A 19557-nucleotide genomic window follows, 5' to 3' on the forward strand; every position below is an offset into this window, starting at 1 on the left:
CTTTTGTTTACTACTTTATGTTACTTTAAGACATGGTTTGCAGGTTATTAATGTTATTATCGGTAATGTTTTAATGTGTTAAAATATTTTTGTTGATACTTCATGTCAAATTATTCAATTTTATCATATAATCATCATGGTTAATAAAAACAGTTAGTAAATATTGATTTATATGGACAAAGTTAAACAAACCATAGATAAATTATAGTATATGAAGTTATTTATAGTTTCATGTCTAAAATGGTCATTCTACAAATTAGAAGCACTTTTAGCCGGAGAGTTTACCAAACACCTTCCACTGCTTTTAACACTAACAGCACATATTAAAAGTCAGTTTACCAAACACTCAGACATACTTTGCTTTTCAGTCACTTATTCTCAGGATAGCTTATAAGCCAGCTTTTCTTATAAGCCCAGCTGCACCAAACACACCCGATATCATTACCTCTCATCAGCCAAGCTACACAAGAATTGTTCAACGACACCATTCCCCTTCCCCTTTGATAAGGCAGATTAAGCTTAGGTGGAAGCCTTTCTACCCTTTTCCATCTGCGGGAAGCTACACTGTAAACGTGTAAAGGCTAGTTTGGTATTGCTGTGACTTAAAAATCAAAAAATGTTGTTACTGTATTACGAAAATAATCAGTTGTGAATTAAAACAGTTTTGTGTTTAGTAAATATTAGTTTTAAAAATGCTGTCAAGATAAAATTTATTAATCTCTAGTGTTTTTAGTGACAGCTGCTTTTAAAAATAACTTTCAGGTTGTTTTTTTGCTTTTAAAAGCTGCTGCCAGTGACCTGTAATTTTCTATAAAAAAAAAAACCGTTCCTTTCATTTACCAAACACTATAAAATCTGAAAGTTAAGAGAGAAATTGGTTTTTTTTTTAAAACAAAGCTATACCAAACTAGACCTAATTCGCTAGAGTTAACACCTTCGGGCATCTCCAACACCTTACCCAAAACTCATACTTAAACTCATTTTTTGACTTATCTAAACCTATTACTATTCAAACATATATTTCATCTCCAACTATTATATCAAAACTCATACCCATACCTAAATTATAATTATTTCATATAATTATTTAAGGACAAATAAATTATACATGAATTTGTCTTTTTAGGAATGAATTGATCTGCACCTTTGATTTTAAATAAAACAAGAGATCTCAGCCATCTGTTTTATTACCCATTTGGAGGAGGACCCACGCTGCCAAACAAGTTGAACGCGTGCAAAGCGCGTTTGATGATTCCATCCCATTATTTTGTCTTGTAGGGCGTGTATTCCACAACTCCAGGTGATGGCGCGTTCTCTCAGTATCTTCAAGCACCTTCACGTGCCTCCTCTTCCGCATGGGTCCCGCGCCAACCCAAATGGGTTTCCTACTTCACAGTCGATCCAAAATGGGTCGCTTTTTTAGTCGGAACCCATATTTGAGTATAGGTTTTGATGGTTGGAGATCAAAATCTTTGGGTTTTGATTATAAGTATGGGTTTGGAGGGTATTGTTGGAGATGCCCTTAAAGTCATCTTCCTTGCAATGATAACCTACCCATGAATCTGAAAAGTGTTGTTGGCGGCCTCGAAAGGTATGATCTCTATGTGTCTTGCTATCGTTGGATTCCACAAAAAGAGGGTGCCCTCACCCTCATACGGATCATCTGGTTCTTGTGTGCAAAGTTCAAGTAATATCAATCCGTTGCAGAAGCCAAGCATATCAGAAAAAATAGGAGTTCGAGAGGCGATTATTTGTAATTCAGTCTTTTAGCTTCAAAAAAAAGAGAAAAAGAAAAAGGAGGAGTCCACTCTTGTCTTCAAGTTGATAAAATGGATGCTCTATTCGTTGTTCTGCGTCATTTAATCTACCCGCAAGGGAGGGCCACGAATATAACTGACCATAGATGGAATTGATTGAGCGTTGGTGATGCTCTTTGATGAAGTCTTTGCTGCGAATAAAGCGATTCCACAGTTTTGAAACCGATGAATATCGGAGTAGATCCTTGGCTGGAAGCCCTAATATGAAAGTTAAAAGGGTGCTTTTAATAAAATTAAAAAAAAATTAACTAAGATGATGATCGATTTAAAATTGATAAGGATAAATTAAAATTAACCCTTGTAAAAATGAATCGAAGGTCCTAATTAAAACTGTAGTTTTCTACGTTGATGTAATAATACGCCAACTACTATTTGATATGGAGATAGAGTGAAATCACTCGAATCAGAATCTCCAATCCTCTGAAGTTGTCTACATTGATGTAGTATTACACCAACTACTAGTTTGATATGGAAATAGTGTAATCAGATTCACCAACTGGTAATTAGATTTTGGATCTGTAAAGTACTAAAGTATGAGATGTCAGTAGAACAATTTGAGGAGCAAACCAGTTATGCTTCAAGCGGAGATAAAATATAAATCAACAGGCGTACAAGCAGACAAGGAAAACTAGCTCAATTGTTTTTTACGAGAACACAAAGAAAATAGATCTTGTGCCTGGCCAAGTTGTAGTAAAAACCTAACTCGAAGTAGTAGCAGGTAATGCAAATTTGCACTTCCTCCCGCCCGCCTATGCCTTGCTGTCCACGCTCATGGGTTCAGCATCCTTCTGCGAAAGCCAAAAAAATGAACCACCAATCAATCCCTAGAATGAAACAGAGCAAGAATGAACACATTACCAACTTTACTAAATTGATGCTTACATCGGAATCCTTGGTCAGTTTGGCGAACATGTTACCATAAAACTTTGCCTCCTTCTTGTTGAATTCTTTCATCTTCTCCTTCAAAGTTTTGTACTCCAGCTTCACATCCCTGTTTCAACATTAAACCCATGCATCAATACTTTTTACTTCCAGGTGCAATTGATTTCTGTAAGAGCAGCGGTGTTGCAAAGGAGCATGTACCTGTTGTTAGGGTCAATTTCAAGAGCTTTCTTGATGTCAAGCTCAGCCAAATCCAGATCTGCCAGCTGGATATATGCCTGAGCTCTTCTGTACAGAGCCTTCACATTCCTACCCTCAAGCTCCAAAACCTGTCAAAGGTGTCCCCATTCGTAATTGAAAAAAAAAACCAACAAAAAGGAAGGACCTCAAGAGGTTTCTCAAGTAACGATTGCTGACCTTGGTACACAGCTTTTCAGCCTGCTTGTACTCTTTCAGCTTCAATTTGGAAGCGGCATCATTGAGATTGCAAGCAACCTTCAACGCCTTAGCCTGTTTTTTCTCCTCTTCAGCAAAAGCTGTATCATATTCAATGTATTTCACAGCCTGCAAGGAAGAAGGTTAAGTCTAAGAACATAGGTCAAGATATCAGGTTCAATAACCAATATGGCAGTCATGGTACCTTCTCATATCTTTTGGAAGCTTTTGCATATTTACCAGCCTTGAAGAAAGCATTCCCTTCTTCCTTTTTCTTGCCAGCAGCCTCGATTTTCTCCGGAGTATTCATGTCCCATGATTCCTTGTCCTGGGGTAAAGAGGATAAACAAAATCATTAGAATGAAGGAGACTGGGAGGGTTTGAAACAAATATGCCATGACAAGCTGCACTATTTACCCACCTTGACAAAAGATACAAGCTCAATCTCATAATAAAGAGTTGAATTAGGAGGCACCACTGCCAACTCCTGCTTGGACTCTGACACGCCAAATGCATACTCAGGGGCTATAATCACAAGAGCTATCTCACCCTTCTTCATTGTGACTACAGCTTTATCAAGCCCCTCAATGACTTGCTCTGTCCAATAAAATCAAATCTCAGCAACAGTAGAGACAAAATGACCATGAGACAGAAGGGAATAAAAAAAACAGAAGTAAAAAAAAAATGAAAATAAAAGCATGAAAATAAAATTCAGAATTCTTATTACCCTCATCTGTCTTAAATTCAAATGGTTCTTCTCCTTCACCATGACCTTTCTTCAAAAATACCGTACCATCTTGCAACTTTCCAATCAATTTCACTGCCAGGCACAAAAACTAAATGATCAGATAACTGTTTGAGCTGGTAAACATGAAGGGATTTCTAGTGCAATGAGTAAACAGCTACCTGTAACAACAGCCCCTTCATTTGGACGCTCATACCCTTCTCCTTCTTTTAGGATCTTCTTAATAACTTTCTTGTCATCTGTCAGTTCTGAGACTGTTCTCCATGATACCAACTCTAGAGTAATATGAAGAGTTGCATTTGGAGGAACAGCACCCTCATCACCAGATGCAGCTTTACCCTTGTCCCCAAATCCATCTGGAACATAAAGCAGGTAAGAATACATGAGAAATCAATTTAATTTTCAATTCTAATTTTTTTAATAACTCAGCAGGTTGTACGCAACATACATTGTGGTTTCACCGCTAACAATACTTTCTCCCCCTTCTTCATGGTTTTAACAGCCTTGGACAATGCAGGACAGAAGTAACCTGCTCACAATACTCAAAAGATTATAGATCATGAACAGATTAATAAAAAACAAGTGAATACAACATGAGAAGAACCAGTACCCTCTTTGACAGTAAATTCCACGGTGTCAGATTTTGCTATTAATGTTTTATCTTCAAGATAGGCCTCAAATTTAACTGCATAAAGCACAGGAAGGGGGTTAGTAAAAGGCCATAACATAGTGCAGAAGATAACAAGAAGCGTGAAAAAGACATTTTACCTATGACTTCATCAAGGTCTTTTGGGTTCTCCCATTTTTCTCCCTCTTTCAAAACCTTCTTAATGATTCCACCATCCTTAGTTATGTCATTCACACTGGTCCATGATAGCAGTTCAACATCAAACTGCAATGTGGCATTTGGAGGGATGGTTGGGGGAGAACCAGATGCACCATAAGCCATCTCAGGAGGAATGGTGAAAAGGGCATTCTCACCTTTCTTCATTGTTTTAATACCTTCATCCCATCCCTTAATCACTTGTCCTGCACCACAACATCGTAAACCCATGTTGGTGAGATGTAGTTCAACCTCAGTAATATCAGATTATTGACCACAACACAGAATCAAACGGTACACACCATGCATTATATCTATTCTGAGTAGAACAGTTCAAAATGAACCCCAAAGAATGCAGTGTAAAGAAAATGCTCAAGGTAAAACAACAAACTACTCTCCCTCTCTGAAGAAAACAAAAGATTATGCTTTCTACTCCTGAGCACCAAGTCACATTTAAGACATCATTTCAGTCTCTGACACTATTTAACACTCAAAACCTAAAACTACTGCATTATACATTTGTACCCATTTCTAAGACAGGTGCTAATTGAACATCCATATTACATACTACAATTATCGTAAGAATATATGTTAAACTTTTCCAAACAAAGCAAAAGAACAAACAGAAGCTTTTTCTTAAACTTCTGCACAAATCCTAGTGGCGCAGATCTTCTCAACAAGATCTAGTAACCAAAACATTACCAAATCAATCAAACTTGTCTAAACAAGACAGAAAGGTAAATATAAAACAAAAACCAGTCGGATTGAAGTTATATACCCGACAAGCCGACTACTATTGTTTTGTATAAAACAAAAACCAGTCGGATGAATACTTGCTGAAAATGGTATTCATCTACAACTCAGCCAGTCGTTTGTATGAACAAAAAGTTACAGAAACATATAGCTAGTCCAAGAATTAAACATGTTCCATCCGGCCAATGGTTGATTCTAAAATCCTATAGACTACCGATTAAAAAAGCACTAATCTCATTAACACTAAGCACAATATACATCCAGCTCAGAGCTTAATCAAGTGATTACGGATCCCTAACCTTGTCCGAGAGTGAACTTGAACGGCGTCCCCCTATCGCGGCTCGAATCGAACTGAGTCCCGTCGAGCAAAGTCCCAGTGTAATGTACTGAAAATTTCAATCGCAATCGCAATCAATCCTAATCCGAAAACAATGAAAAGATCAAATAAATTCAATAACAAATCGATTGAGCTAGACAGCCGCACCTTCAACCTCGTCGCCGCTCTTGGGAGTCTCCCAGCTTTCGCCGGCCTTGAGGAGCTTCTTCTTCAAGCCCTGCTTCCCGATCTCCTTCTCCTCGCCGACCTTGAGCACCGGGCCGTCGTCGGGGAGGTCGAAGTCGTCCATCATCTCGCCGCCGGGCGCTGCCATGTCGAAATCGTCGTCCATTTTTGGCGTGAGATTCTAGAGAGAGAGACAGAGAGTTTTAGCGTAATAGTGAGTGAACGGGAGTGAGGGGAAAGCAGAGGCTTTTTATGGGAGCGAGGAGTTCTAGACCCTTCGAACGGGGTTTTAGGTTTTACCCAAAAATATACATGTATCACACAGGGGTCATGATGCTTCTGGACGGACCCAATTCCGTGATCCCCTGCTTCTTCGGTGTATTGCTAATCGTGTTCCTCATTGCCGCATTGACTACGTTGGGTTTTTAATTAGGGGAAAATGCCTAAATACATAAAAATATGGTTTTTAAAGCGCATTTCAATGAAAATTTTTTTCATGAGTCCATTCCAACGATTATTAAGGAAAAGACTTTTCTATCCTGCCCTCATTCAACTCCATCTACTCACCTCTGTCTCCGATCTGAAACTCTCTTCTCTCTCTCTCTCTCTCTCTCTCTCTCTCTCTCTCTCTCCTAGACCGCGCAACGACGCCGCCGACGCAGCCAATGCTGACGCAGCCAACGCCGACGCAGCCGAACACCTGCGCCGATGCTGTGACGACGAGCAACGCTGCTCTCTCCTCTGCAACCTCCTCCACCGCTGCCGGAAATCAACGCCGCTCGTCAACGTCCTCTTTCTTCTAGCCCCCTCATCCGACCCCGGCAGCAGATCCAAAACGCTGTGCAGCTCGCTAAACGTCGTCGCCATCTCAACAGTCTCCAAGCAAGCTCTGCCTCGTCGGCCTCCGCCTCTAGCTTGTGCTCGCCGGTGCCGCCCGATGTTCATGCTTGTCCAATCAGTTCTCAGTCACGATTAGGGTTTGCAGAGCTCCCTGGCTGTTGAGAAGGTTGCCAAGCTGTTGTTGAGGAGGCGTGGAGGGTGCCTGGTTGTTGAGTACCGAACCAACCGAAATATCCATTAATTGAAAGGTCAGCGGGTAATTGATATTTCCGACTTCATTTCCAAATTTTGAAGATTTTGAATCCAAAATTGATTGAATTGAAATGGATTGGGATTTTGAGTTTAGGTATATACTGTGGAACGCGGAGTATATGATATCATTGATGAGGAATTTTGACATTTCTATGGAGAAGTCTTGAGGTTAAAAGTTTCTAGGGAGATGAGGAGGGCAAATGTGGAAGCTGACCAGGTTGCTCTAGTGGCGTATGCTGAAATTGGGGCTTGAGATTGGTTCAGTAACTTGATTATATTATGATATTTCTTCTTTTCTATTAAACTAAGCTGGAATCAATTGATTATTGGGGGTCAGTAACTTGGTCACTGGGGTCAGTAACTGATTATTGGGGGTTATAAACCAAGTTATTGGGGGTCAATAACTGATTATTGGGGGTCAGTAACCAAATTATTAGGGTCAGTAACCCGATTATTGGGGGTCAGTAACTGATTATTGAGGGTCAGTAACCAAGTTATTGGGGTCAGTACCCGATTATTGGGGATCAGTAACTGATTATTAGGGGTCAGTAACCCAATTATTGGGGTCAGTAACTGATTATTGGGGGCCAGTACTCGATTATTGGGGGTCAATAACCGATTATTGGGGGTCAGTAACTGAGTCACCGGTGACCGGAATCCGACGACCAGATAAATCCGGCGGCCGGTGACCGGAGTCCGGTGGTTGGATACCGGAGTCCGGTGAGATTCCGGCCAAGTATTCTCTCTTCCATTTTCTCTCTCTATGCATGTTTAAGGGGTGAGGGCAAAATAGTCTTAAAATAATATGGTTTGTTAAGACTTTAGTAAATATTTGTGCATTTGGGCATAAAAAAGGTTACCTTATATTGGAATGGGCTAATGAAAAAGATTGTCATTGAAATGGGAAATGAGGGATTTAAATTAGTACTAAACAAGTATTTTCCCTTTAATTAGCTCAGATTACGGACCAGTAAAACTACAGGTCGTTTCTTCGTCACTTTCGCTCTGAAGGCTGACGTTAGTCAAGGTCCATAGCTTTGTAAATGGATTGCATTTGTGCGAATCGACCTAAAACCGAATCCGTTTAGGGTTAGTTTGATATTACTGTAATTTTAATAAAAAACTGTTGTTGTTATACTGCGAAATAATCAGCTGTGAATTAAAACAATTTTGTGTATGAAAAATATTAGTTTTAAAACTGTTACCAAGATAACATTTATTAATTTTTAATGTTTTAGTGATAGCGGCTTTTAAAAAAAAACTGTTGCTGTTGTACTGCGAAAATAATCAGCTGTGAATTAAAACAGTTTTATGTATGATAAATATTAATTTTAAAAATGTTGCCAAAATAAAATTTATTAATTTCTATTATTTTTAGTGACAAACTGCTTTTAAAAGTAACATTCAGTTGCTTCTAAAAGCTACTGTGCTGCTAGTGACCTATAATATTTTTTTTTAAACTGATTTTCTTTTATTTACCAAACACTAAAAAATTTAAAAGTTCAGATAGAAATTGAATTTTTTTAAAAAACAAAACTATACCAAACTAGGCCTAAGGGACAATCAGACCAATTAATAACCTAGCAGATCTATGATAAATCTGTACCCAACAAACCAACAGGTATCCGGTTACTATGAGGCATGAGCTAAGAGAACATGTTTGATATTTCTCAACCTTCAGCTGTGATAGTAATATCTGAAAAATGAAGTTCTCCGGAGGCGATGCAAAGTGACGGAAAAAGTAAACAAATAGAAATAGAGGAGCCATTTGTAACACTAACTTACAATCTTAGATTAAAAAATGCAGCGTAGTCTGATATTGACTATAAAGCAAAAAAACATTTTGCCTCTCCAAGTCACCGGTTGCTGAGGAATTTCATTAGGAACGCTAAATATGAAAAACCAAAACGGAAGCTCTAGCCAGGAATTATTCCACTACAGCTCCGCATCTTTGTCTGAATCTCTCCCCAAAATCTCAACGAGTTCAGTGTCGAAGATCAGTGTGGCACCACCTGTAATGTTCAAACAACCACGATCTAAGTCATCTCAACTATTATTGTCAAATGTACTCCAACCATTTTGTTTCCTTTACACTCTTTGCCAAAATAAGACGTTTTTTCTTTTATAGAAACAAGAGACGATTTCAGAAATTGGATGCACTCTTATTACCTGGAATAGTTGGTGGAGAACCCTGATCCCCATAGCCCATATGTGCAGGTATTTTCAACTTCCGCTTCTCGCCAACGCACATTCCCGAAATTCCTTGGTCCCATCCTGTGAAGGACATTATGTTATGAGCCAAAAATCAAATGTCAAGGCTGTATACCTATCATGGCATCACATGCTGAAAACCCCATCAAACTGGTCCTCACTTTTGCATGACAATTAACACAAAAGTGAATGCAGAAACTCCTCACCACAAAATCAGTTCTCCAGAGACACACACACACTAATCCTTCTCATACAATTTGGGCCAAAAGATCTCAGTAGATCTTGTATGGCAGACTCAACAGTGTCAAATAATGCTTAAGACCAAGATGCATCGAGGTTTAGAACAACAAAATTAGAATTAGTGTCTAGTTGAAACAGGTAAAGAAGTCCTGACAAGCAAAAAGCCAGTAAGCCCTAAGCCAGCAGAAACCACCACTCGTGTGACACTTATAATCATCCCAACCACTAAATCTCCTTTTTCTGTTCTTTTTTTGGTCTGTATGATCCAAATGGATTGTGTAGCATAGTCAAATACTATATGTTTGGTATAACCTATTATGCAATCCAATCATTTTCCATTCGTAACAGGGTACCTAAAGTAAGAATTTTCTCAGTATTGACCTTTTATAACTTGACCAACTCCAAGCTCAAAAGCAATTGGATCACCCCTTTCAAAACTAGAATCAAAGACGGTTCCATCAGTGAGTTTTCCCTGCAAATGTGAAAGGCAAAAAGAGAAAATTTAGCTCAGCAATCTCCACAATAGGAGGACTGGGGGAGAGACCAGCATGAATGAGACTCATAGTAAGCCAACTAGATTAATCCTGGTATTTAAAAAGCTTATGTTAAGCTAAAAATTCCATGTGAGGGAGGAAAATGACCTAAAGAGCAGTTACTTTTACATTTGATTATAGCAGAGTGTGAGATCTCTTCTAATTTCCCAGACACGTACAAAGATGTAGAGTTACAGGTATAGGAAATTCAAATTGTAGGCAGCATAATTGTAAATTAGATCCAAGAAATCATGAAGAAACATTTGACTTGTTTAGGAGCTACTAATCTTCAATTTCTCCAAAACAGGAAATCACTTTCACTAGAAAAAGTGAACCATACAAATTTACCAAGTCAGACAAAAAGTTCAGAAAATGTCAAGTAGAAAATAAGGTGGTGATTATCAAGGCTCAACCTTGACAAGAATTGCAATCCAAATTTTTTTTCTTTGGTTATGACATGAAAGCAGGAGGATTGCATCTTGTGGGAAGAAAACATCTTACAATGAAATAAAGTATGGAAACAAACTTGCAGCTGTACCAAATTCTTACCCGGTAGTGTACCCTGACTTTATCACCTTTGCGAGCCTTAAGTTCACAAGTCTTTGGCTTATACTGCAAAATATAAGTACGTTTCCAGGTTATTATAAAAAAAAATTGATCGATAAAGAGTTACTGAGGATGAGTAGCATAAAATCCACAACTTAGTGTCCAAGACTCAATAAACAGACAGGGAACAATAACTAACTGCATTCAGGAGCCAGCCAAATTAACAGAAGCTGAATGCAGGACACACCAAGTTCCCAACAAAACCCAAAAGCAAGCTAAACAACAAATGAAGCGATATAGATCCAGGACAAGAAAAATCTCAAAACAGAAACATCATAGCTGCAACAACCCAGTACGTTGCTTCAAGCAATCCAAAGGTAATAATCACAACTAGATTCATTTGATATAGGAAATGATTCACCTAGATCCGATGAGCCTAAAGATGTGAAAATTCTTCCCATTTTGTTTTACATTCACCACAAGAGAACTAATAGTTACTTTCTAACTACTAGGTAGCCTCTTTTCCATAGGGAACAAATTTTCTAAGAACTCTATAGCATCATTTTGTACAGAAAGTTATGTTCGAAAAGGCCTAGCAAGAAATTAATGAATGTAAAAAGAACCAGCGACTGATCTAGAATTAGTAATCAATTACAGAGAACCGAAAGGTCTCAATCTAATCGATCTCAACAACTACTCATTGTAAGTCTTAGAAAAGTTACCAAATCCAGCAATATCGTAACTATAATACCAAATCTCAACCAAACAGTGGCTCCAGTGACATCGTAACTGAACCAGCAGCTACTTCTTCAATACAATTCGCATTACAACTTGGATTCAAAAGAGAGAGAAATCAACAGAGAAAGACAATTTACCTTGACACCAATCTGCAAGGTTTTGACATCGGCGACCTTCCCCGCAAAAGCTAGATTACAACACAATACACAACGAAACAAACAAGAAAGCATCAGTTGAAAAGAATTGAAATCACTGAATACGCAAACAGGCTGTAAGTGACGAGATCTACCCAAGAACGAAAGAAGAGGCAGAATCAAGATAATGGTAGCAGCCTTCATCCTCATTTTGAGTCTCAAGTGTTCGTCGAGAGCTTTTCTTCTTCTAATAGCCCCAGCGATTCTATATATGTGTCCATATTGATCATCAACACGTCGATATAACTCATTAGTCTTACGTGGCAATCGCCCATTTGTTCTGGGTTTGGAACTCGTTGATGATTGTAGTTTTTTTTTTTGGGGACAAATTGATTATTTTTTTTTTTGAAACATGAAAACTATTGGTGATTATAATGGTTTCCGATGTAAATTTGCGAGCAGTAGCAAACCAAATGTGCTACTCTTAGTACATAGGCCACTTCAAAATCTGGGAACCTAGCAAAAAAGGATTCAAGTTCCTCTAGTAAGACTTATACGGGATTTATCATGATCAGTATTAAGTAAAGGGGCTGCTACTAACACACTGCAGTCTGTTTCCATAAGCACCTTGGTGTTCCCCAAAGACTCTCAAAGCAAGAATCTCAACATGGAAGGGAGAGCTAGAGATAAACTTTCCTTGCGCATCTCAGACTACCACACAATGTTAATGTTGTGTTAGCAGTAATAACTTTGATAAAACTGGTTAATGCGAATGAAATTAACCTTTTTGAAAACGAGTTTCATAAATAATTTTTAAAAATAAAAATGAGAAAATAAGATTGTTATTTTCTACTTTGGAAGCAAACACATTTTCATGTCATTTTAAAAAAAAAAAATACATGCATGAAAACGTCACCGAACGCCTCCTAAGTATTTGGATTGAGATTTGTCGGATAATTATGGGTTTTATAGCTGCCTACCGCTTGTGATTGATTCAACTTAAAATGTTATAGCTGTTATAATATTCAGACCAAAATAAATAAAATAGTAATGAAAATAATATGAAGGGGGCGGATCCGTGGCATACAAAATTATAACCAAAATTATAACCAGAATATGGTCCATTAGATTTAATAGCAATTAACAGCTGAAATACAACACTAAAACTAAATCATTTTCTTTTATTCTCATTTTCTTTTGAGAAATTTTAAATACACACCCCTAATATCTTAATACACACCCCTTACTTAATACACCACCCATCAAGTTTTTCATTTCAGTATTATACTTAATACACATTCCAAACTGCCTAAAAATGTCTTTAATTTATGAAATATTCCGTTATTTAATATAATTAATATATATTTACTATTTGGTACCTCTTTTTACATATTATTTCGTCTAATTTTTGCTAGAAATTTTTGGTTATCATCATTCAATTTATAATCAAATGATTATTGTTATATTCCGACTCCGAATCACCAATACAAGTTTTCAAAATTTACAAGCTAGCTAGTACAACTGTAGAAGTACAATAGCTATTAAACATAGATAACTAGTTATTCGATAAAACATGTCATGATAAAGATGCAGTACTTGACAATATAATCTCCAAGATCAAACTAAAGTTGATAAATATGCAGTACTTGACATTATGATCTGTTAGATCAAACTAAAGCTGATACGGATACAAAAAAAAAAGAAAAAAAATAGACAACCCAAATGAATTGTGGAGAAGAATTGGGGTTAGGGGAGAATATGTGTTTTCGACGATTTTAGGGTAGAAGACGTTGGAAAAAATACTTCTAGCGCGATTTATTATTTTTAATAATAGATGTATGTTTTGGTCATTTAACTTACATATTACATCTCAATAGAAACATAAAATAATAGAGGTGTGTATTAAGAGACTAGGGGTGTGTATTTAAAATTTCTCTTTTCTTTTAATCAATTTAAGATTCCTATATATTAAATACATAATCAGAATTAATTATAACTATTCTGATATGGAATACAATCAAAAGACTTATTGGTTTCCTATTGAAACTCATCTATTAGAAAGGGAAAAAATAAAAAAATATCTTATTCGTTTGGGCATTGTAATCGCTTAGCATGGTGAAAATCAACTAAATTTTATCATCTCTCTACCTCTTTCTCAACTAGCTTTTTCATAAAATGACAGACTTCAATGAAGATTCATCCCCTTCTCAATGCATGCCTCCGGTACGTAATTTTTTTCTTCTTCTTTGTTTTCATAATCACTAGACATGCATGATCACTTTTTTGATTATTGAGTACGTGGGTTCTATATTCATTCTATGAGCATGATTATGCTTTACAGGTAGCAAACACATCTGAAGTAGAGAATGGTGAAATGAATACTCCAATAAGGAGAGTCAAACATTTAGAAGCCCCATATTTAGGTATGCTTTTTGAATCAATTGAAGAAGCCAGAAAGTATTATGAAGAATATGGTCGGCAAGAAGGCTTTTGGATTCGCACTCAATGTTCAGTCAAGACAAGATCACATTTTGATGAGGTGACTAGTTGTCGATTCGTTTGTGCACATCAGAGAAAATATATACAGAAGAAAAAACTAAATGAGGGGTGGAAAAAAGACCATCAGAAAGAGATATGTGATAATGAGAATGAGAATGAGAATAAAAATGGGGATGTCAATGTAGAGAAAAGTGGGGATGTTAATACAAAGAAAGTAGCAGACAAAAATTGTTCTACTGGAAAATGTGGGTGCAAAGCTACCATGCGAGTAATTCATGAGAAGTGGTCGAACAAATGGAGAGTATCTGTTTTTAGGGACTTTCATAATCACAAAGTTGTTACTCCAGCAAGAAGAATGAAGATGAAGTCAAATAAACATATGCCTAAAGCAGCTAGGAGTATGACTGAAATATTCCATAAAGAAAACTTGCCGATTGCAAAAGTTCACTCAATCCTTGGTGGTGCTGAGATTGGTTTTAACAAGAGAGATTGTTATAACCATTTAAAAAGTGTTCGTCATAGACAATTGGATGGAGGAGATGCTCAGTCAGTCCTCACTTACTTTAGGAAAAAGCAAGCTGAGAATCCCTAATTTTTTTATGCAATCCAATGCGACGAAGATGGAAGGGCAACTAATTTTTTTTGGGTCGACCCTCGCTCACGTATATCATACAAATACTTTGGAGATGTGGTCACTTTCGACACAACGTATAGGACAAACAAGTATGATATGCCGTTTGCGCCATTCACAGGAGTAAACCACCATTGGCGGTCATTACAATTTGGTTGTGCACTTGTACAAGATGAGATAGAGGCAACATTTGTCTGGCTATTTGAGACGTGGTTAGAAGCAATGGGAGGTCGTCCACCCATTCCATTATTACCGATCAAGACTTAGCCATGAAGGGAGCCATTGCCAAGATATTTCCAAACACTCGTCATCGTTTATGCCTTTGGCATATCAAGAAGAAGTTTGTTGAGAAGTTGTCCCATGTTTACTATAAGAAATCGAAATTCAAGAAGGAGATGAAGAGATGTATTCAGTTCACATACAAGACTGAAGATTTTGAAGAGAAGTGGAAAGCTCTGATGAAAGAAAATGGATTAGAAGAAAATGATTGGCTAAAAAGTCTTTATGAGATACGAGCTTCTTGGGTGCCGGTTTATAATCGTGGAACATTTTTTGCTGGAATGAATACTATTGGACGTAGTGAGGGGATTAATTCGTTTTTTGATGGATTTGTTACTTCAACAACGAATCTTAGGGAGTTTGTTGTCAAATATGATCAAGCACTGAAGAGGATTATAGATAATGAAACTGACTAAGATTTTGAAACAGAGCACAAGTTTCGTATTGTGAATGATGATGAGTTCCTCTTGAAAGATGCGGCAAAGTTGTATACGAGAAATGTTTTCAACAAATTCAAGGGGGAATGGACTCGAATTAATCACTACAAGGTTGAAGAAAGAGATCGTGATAACGAATGGCCCTCGTATCTGGTGAAAAAAAGACTTGGAGAACATGAGCAAGATTTTATAGTGAGGTTAGATTTGACAACCTACAATGGTTCTTGTGAGTGCCAAAACTTTGAGTTTGTTGGAATACTTTGTAGGCACTTGTTAAAAGTATTTTCACGTCTTGATATTGAAACAATACCTGCACATTTCATTCTTCCAAGATGGAGACAAGAGGCAAACAAGTTTAGGATAATGGATTTAGAAGACTTGGCCAGAAGTGTTGGTAATGAAGAGTCAGAAGCATTAAGACTTGACCACATGTGTCACCAAGCAACTAAATTGGCTTGTATTGCTGCACATTCTAAGGAGGGATACACATTGTTCATGGAGGCTTTAAACGACATATCAAAAAAATTGTCAAAAATTCCTGACCAACCTGTTATTAGCAAGGAAATGAGTGCTCCTATAAACCAAGAGGATCATCCTGTCATGGAAACTTGTGTTTCTCCAAATAGAGATGATCCATGTACGAATACTCTCTCCTCCCAGTCGTTGCTTTTGGACCCAAATATCTCCAAGACAAAAGGTAGGAAGAAAGAAACCAAGAGTTCTGGAAGAATAAAGAGTGGTGTTGAGTTGGCCATGGAGACAAGGAAAAGAAAATGTACATTATGCTTGAAGTCAGGACACAACAAGAAAACTTGCTCTCTGAATTCAGAAAGAAAGATTCAATGACCTACGTACAACTTGTAAGTAACCTTTTTCATTACTATGTGTCTGATTCTACTGAAGTGAAAAATAAAATGTTGTGTTAGTAGAACAATTGGTAGAAATCATGATACTTGTGTTAACATCGTTGAGAACTAATGTGCTTTAATCTTCTTTATAGGATGTGTGGGAATGGACCAAAATTGCTTGGAAGACCTACTGATAGGCTTTGGACTCTGGAGCTGCGTCCCTATAGATAATCAAGCACTTTGATATACCAATTGACTTTCATTTTAATTGTTTGTACGTTGAGTTTAATTTTTTTCTTTTTGGCAAGAAGTATTTTCACAATTCAAACAGCAATAAGATCTCATAATTGAGTAATAAGTTTTTCCTTTCTAATAGATGAGTTTCAATAGGAAACCAATAAGTCTTTTGATTGTATTCCATATCAGAATAGTTATAATCAATTCTGATTATGTATTTAATAGATAGGAATCTTAAATTGATTAAAAGAAAATGATTTAGTTTTAGTGATGTATCTCAGCTGTTAATTGCTATTAAATCTAATGGACCATATTCTAGTTATAATTTTAGTTATAATTTTGTATGCCACGGATCCGCCCCCTAATATGAAAGGTTTCATGAGTTACACAAGTTTCATGAGTTATACAAGGTTGGAGTTAGTGACACTTGAATTACACAAAGAAGGTGGATGGTTTTGGAGTTATGGTCAAGGCATGAGTATAGGAAGATTCATGAAGCACGTACAATTTATTGGGAGAACACTAATGAGAGATCTAGATGGTTCCTCATTAGCCTATAAAAAGAGAGATCATTTGCTCATTCTCATCATCTCATCTCAAACATCTCATCCATTCTAAACATCATCTTCTAAGTAGAGAAGAGTGTTCACTCCAAGTTGAGATCAGTGTAGTAGTTGGTAGCAAAACAAGTGAGAGGGAGTTTCCTTCAAGTAGTGTTCTTGAAGTTGTGTATCTTTTGTGTACCCATTATTCTTATAGTGAAAGTTTTTGTTGTTGCTACCTCGTAAACGTAGGTACATCGCCGAACCACGTTATATCCGGTGTTCTCTTTCCTCTGTCTTTTACTTCTTTGCATATTTGTGTTTTGTGTGGTTTGAGTTGTTATTTTTATTAAATTATTTTTCTCAACAATAGCAGTAGCAATAAGAAAAGTACAAGTAAAATGGGAAATTTTGCCATCTCTTGCTATGGGATTAGCGGGATTAGCGCAATCTGAATGCCAATAACGCATTACGGTCACAAACATCTTAAAGAGTAATTGTTGTATGGTTTAGAAACGAAGGATAATAAGACATCACTTGGCCCGTGGATCATCATTATATCAAGGGAAAAAACCCTAATGCACAAATAGTACATTTTTCTAGCCCATACCAATCAAAAACAGATTACACAGCCCAAACCAATGTTTCCTAATAAAAATACAGTTATACCCCAGCCTTAATAACCGCTTCCAACCCACTCCGAATTCAATTCCTTCATCGACGCCACTCCGAATTCAATTCCTCCGAATTCAACCCACTCCGCTTCGCTTCTTCAATCCATCGACGCCGCTGCCTCACTCCTCACTCCATCAAGACCTCAGCCTTCGCTTCTTCAATCCATCGCCGCTTCTTCAATCCATCGCCGCTTCTTCAATCCATCACCGCTGCTTCAGTACATCGCCGCCGCTGCTTCAGTACATCGCCGCCGCTGCTTCAGTACTTCAACGCCGCTGCTTCAGTACATCGCCGCCGCTGTTTCACTCCATCGCCACCACTACATCGCGCTAAATTCTTCTTTTTCAGGTGAAAAGAAACCCTAGCATAAATTTGTGTTTGTACCCCCAATAATGTTGTCTGGGTTCATATTTCTCTGCTTCAATGTGTTTTATGGCAAGGTAGAAACGGTGTGGCAACTTTACTACCCCTAGTAAAACTTTACTAGGGGTAGTAAACTTTAATTTCTGTTTGCATGTCAGTTATTTTCCACTGTCTGGATGTTTCTAATGGCTGTGTTCAATACTAGGGGTAGTAAAACTTTGATTTTGTTGAATGCGAATTGTTTTCTAGGTCTGCATGTGTATAATGGTGTTGAAAATAGAAGTTTACTACCCCCAGTAGAAGTTACTAGGGGTAGTAAAATAGAGTTTGGTTTGCACATCAGTTGTTTCTCTTTCAGAGTGTATATTGGCCTTGGAGATGTTCTATTGCAAGTTGACTACCCCCAGTTGAAATTTACTAGGGGTAGTAAACTTTGTAATATGTAGTTTATAAAGGCAGAATCACTTGGGGTAGTAAAACTTTGGTGTTTTGCATATGCTGGATGACAGGAAGGCAACTTGTTACTAGTCCAGAGTTTGAGGAAAGCTCACCATCAACATCTGTCAACACAAACATGAAATTGCGCTCATATTTACAACGGGAAAAATTGAAGGTTCCACAAAAAAGAGCGAGACAAGAAGAAGAAGAAGAAGAAGATGACACAGAAGAAAAAGAAGTGGAACAGTATTTTATAGAGATGAGAGCATTAGAAGTGGAAGAAATAGAGAAGGATGAAAAGGATGAGGAGGAGGACGAGGACGAGGATGAGGACCTGGAAAAGATTCCGCACACTCAACAGAAATGTACTCTGGTAACATTCTTCAAATTAATAGAGAGTCACAGAGACAAAATCCCCTCAGAAGCATGGCAGCTGATCAGTCAAACTTGCTTTGGTGAAATGATTAACGCATTTAGAACCAGGAGAATCGTTGCGGATCAGGTCAGCAGATTTGAGTTGGATATAGAAATTTTATTGAGGCACTATTGCAAGGAGACAAAAAAGTTCATATTTGGAGAAAAAGAAATGGAGATTAAAGAAGAAGATGTGCATCTTTTGTTTGGATTAACAAAAGAAGGTGAAAATGAGGAAGAGAAAATCTCCAGGAGAAAGAAAAGCAGCCAACAGTCAACCATATTCGGCAAAATGAAAGGATCCATCTTTAGGAAGATGATCCACGACAAGTTGACAGAAGAGCTCAACAAGATTAAGAACAAGGAGGCAGAACCAAGGAAAATTGCTTCCTTGATCATAATGTACCTACTGGCTACTTTCTTCTTCAGCACATCTGGAAGCTAAATTGAATGGCAATTGGTGCTGACATGTGAGGACCTAGAAGCAATAAACAAAATAAACTGGTCAAGAAAGGTGATTGAAGCCTTCCATGAAGGAGTGAAAAAGCATGTCAAGGGCAAGCCAAAGGGTCTGAATGGTTGCGTAGTTCTGCCTCTGTACTGCTTCTTGGAGCGTACAAAAATCAAGGAAAGGATCCAGAAGAAACAAGCAGATATGCCAAGATTTGTAAGATGGTCCACAAATGGCATCATCTACGGAAGCGACTATCTAAAGAGACCGAAAAAGCTTGAGGTAAAATTGG

At 37.6% G+C, this 19557-nt stretch overlaps 3 protein-coding genes across 3 annotated transcripts; 1 reads left to right on the top strand and 2 right to left on the bottom strand.

Moving 5' to 3' along the window:
* Positions 1-2287: 2287 nt before the first annotated feature.
* Positions 2288-6227, bottom strand: LOC101304149 (peptidyl-prolyl cis-trans isomerase FKBP62-like). Its single transcript, XM_004290112.1, has 13 exons — positions 5940-6227; positions 5755-5841; positions 4648-4908; positions 4490-4564; positions 4328-4408; positions 4041-4235; positions 3862-3954; positions 3556-3731; positions 3340-3462; positions 3117-3263; positions 2901-3028; positions 2700-2808; positions 2288-2605 (listed from the first exon to the last, which is right to left on the bottom strand). The coding sequence occupies exons 1-13, from the start codon at positions 6121-6123 to the stop codon at positions 2567-2569; spliced, it is 1698 nt and encodes a 565-aa protein (XP_004290160.1). The 5' UTR covers positions 6124-6227; the 3' UTR covers positions 2288-2566.
* Positions 6228-8653: 2426 nt separating this feature from the next.
* Positions 8654-11703, bottom strand: LOC101304435 (peptidyl-prolyl cis-trans isomerase FKBP15-2-like). The gene is made up of 6 exons (XM_004290113.1): positions 11607-11703; positions 11455-11504; positions 10583-10645; positions 9882-9972; positions 9219-9323; positions 8654-9061 (listed from the first exon to the last, which is right to left on the bottom strand). The coding sequence occupies exons 1-6, from the start codon at positions 11659-11661 to the stop codon at positions 8985-8987; spliced, it is 441 nt and encodes a 146-aa protein (XP_004290161.1). The 5' UTR covers positions 11662-11703; the 3' UTR covers positions 8654-8984.
* A 3147-nt stretch (positions 11704-14850) lies between these two features.
* Positions 14851-16143, top strand: LOC101298390 (protein FAR1-RELATED SEQUENCE 5-like). Its single transcript, XM_004292296.1, has 2 exons — positions 14851-15157; positions 15290-16143. Exons 1-2 carry the CDS (start codon positions 14851-14853, stop codon positions 16141-16143), a joined length of 1161 nt encoding a protein of 386 aa, XP_004292344.1.
* Positions 16144-19557: the final 3414 nt, after the last annotated feature.

Source organism: Fragaria vesca, linkage group LG2 (assembly GCF_000184155.1).
Source record: "Fragaria vesca subsp. vesca linkage group LG2, FraVesHawaii_1.0, whole genome shotgun sequence".
In the NCBI taxonomy this organism is placed as follows: Eukaryota; Viridiplantae; Streptophyta; class Magnoliopsida; order Rosales; family Rosaceae; genus Fragaria; species Fragaria vesca.

Excerpts from the sequence above, each read along its gene's own strand:
- LOC101304149 (XM_004290112.1), bottom strand. The coding sequence starts at position 6,123 with ATGGACGACGATTTCGACATGGCAGCGCCCGGCGGCGAGATGATGGAC. Across the intron at positions 4,409-4,489 it reads GGAATTTACTGTCAAAGAGG|GTTACTTCTGTCCTGCATTG; the intron begins GTACTGGTTCTT and ends TATTGTGAGCAG. Across the intron at positions 3,264-3,339 it reads CTTCCAAAAGATATGAGAAG|GCTGTGAAATACATTGAATA; the intron begins GTACCATGACTG and ends TCTTCCTTGCAG.
- LOC101304435 (XM_004290113.1), bottom strand. The coding sequence starts at position 11,661 with ATGAGGATGAAGGCTGCTACCATTATCTTGATTCTGCCTCTTCTTTCG. Across the intron at positions 11,505-11,606 it reads GCCTCTTCTTTCGTTCTTGG|CTTTTGCGGGGAAGGTCGCC; the intron begins GTAGATCTCGTC and ends GTTGTAATCTAG. Across the intron at positions 9,062-9,218 it reads TTCTCCACCAACTATTCCAG|GTGGTGCCACACTGATCTTC; the intron begins GTAATAAGAGTG and ends TGAACATTACAG.
- LOC101298390 (XM_004292296.1), top strand. The coding sequence starts at position 14,851 with ATGAAGGGAGCCATTGCCAAGATATTTCCAAACACTCGTCATCGTTTA. Across the intron at positions 15,158-15,289 it reads TGGAATGAATACTATTGGAC|AGCACAAGTTTCGTATTGTG; the intron begins GTAGTGAGGGGA and ends ATTTTGAAACAG.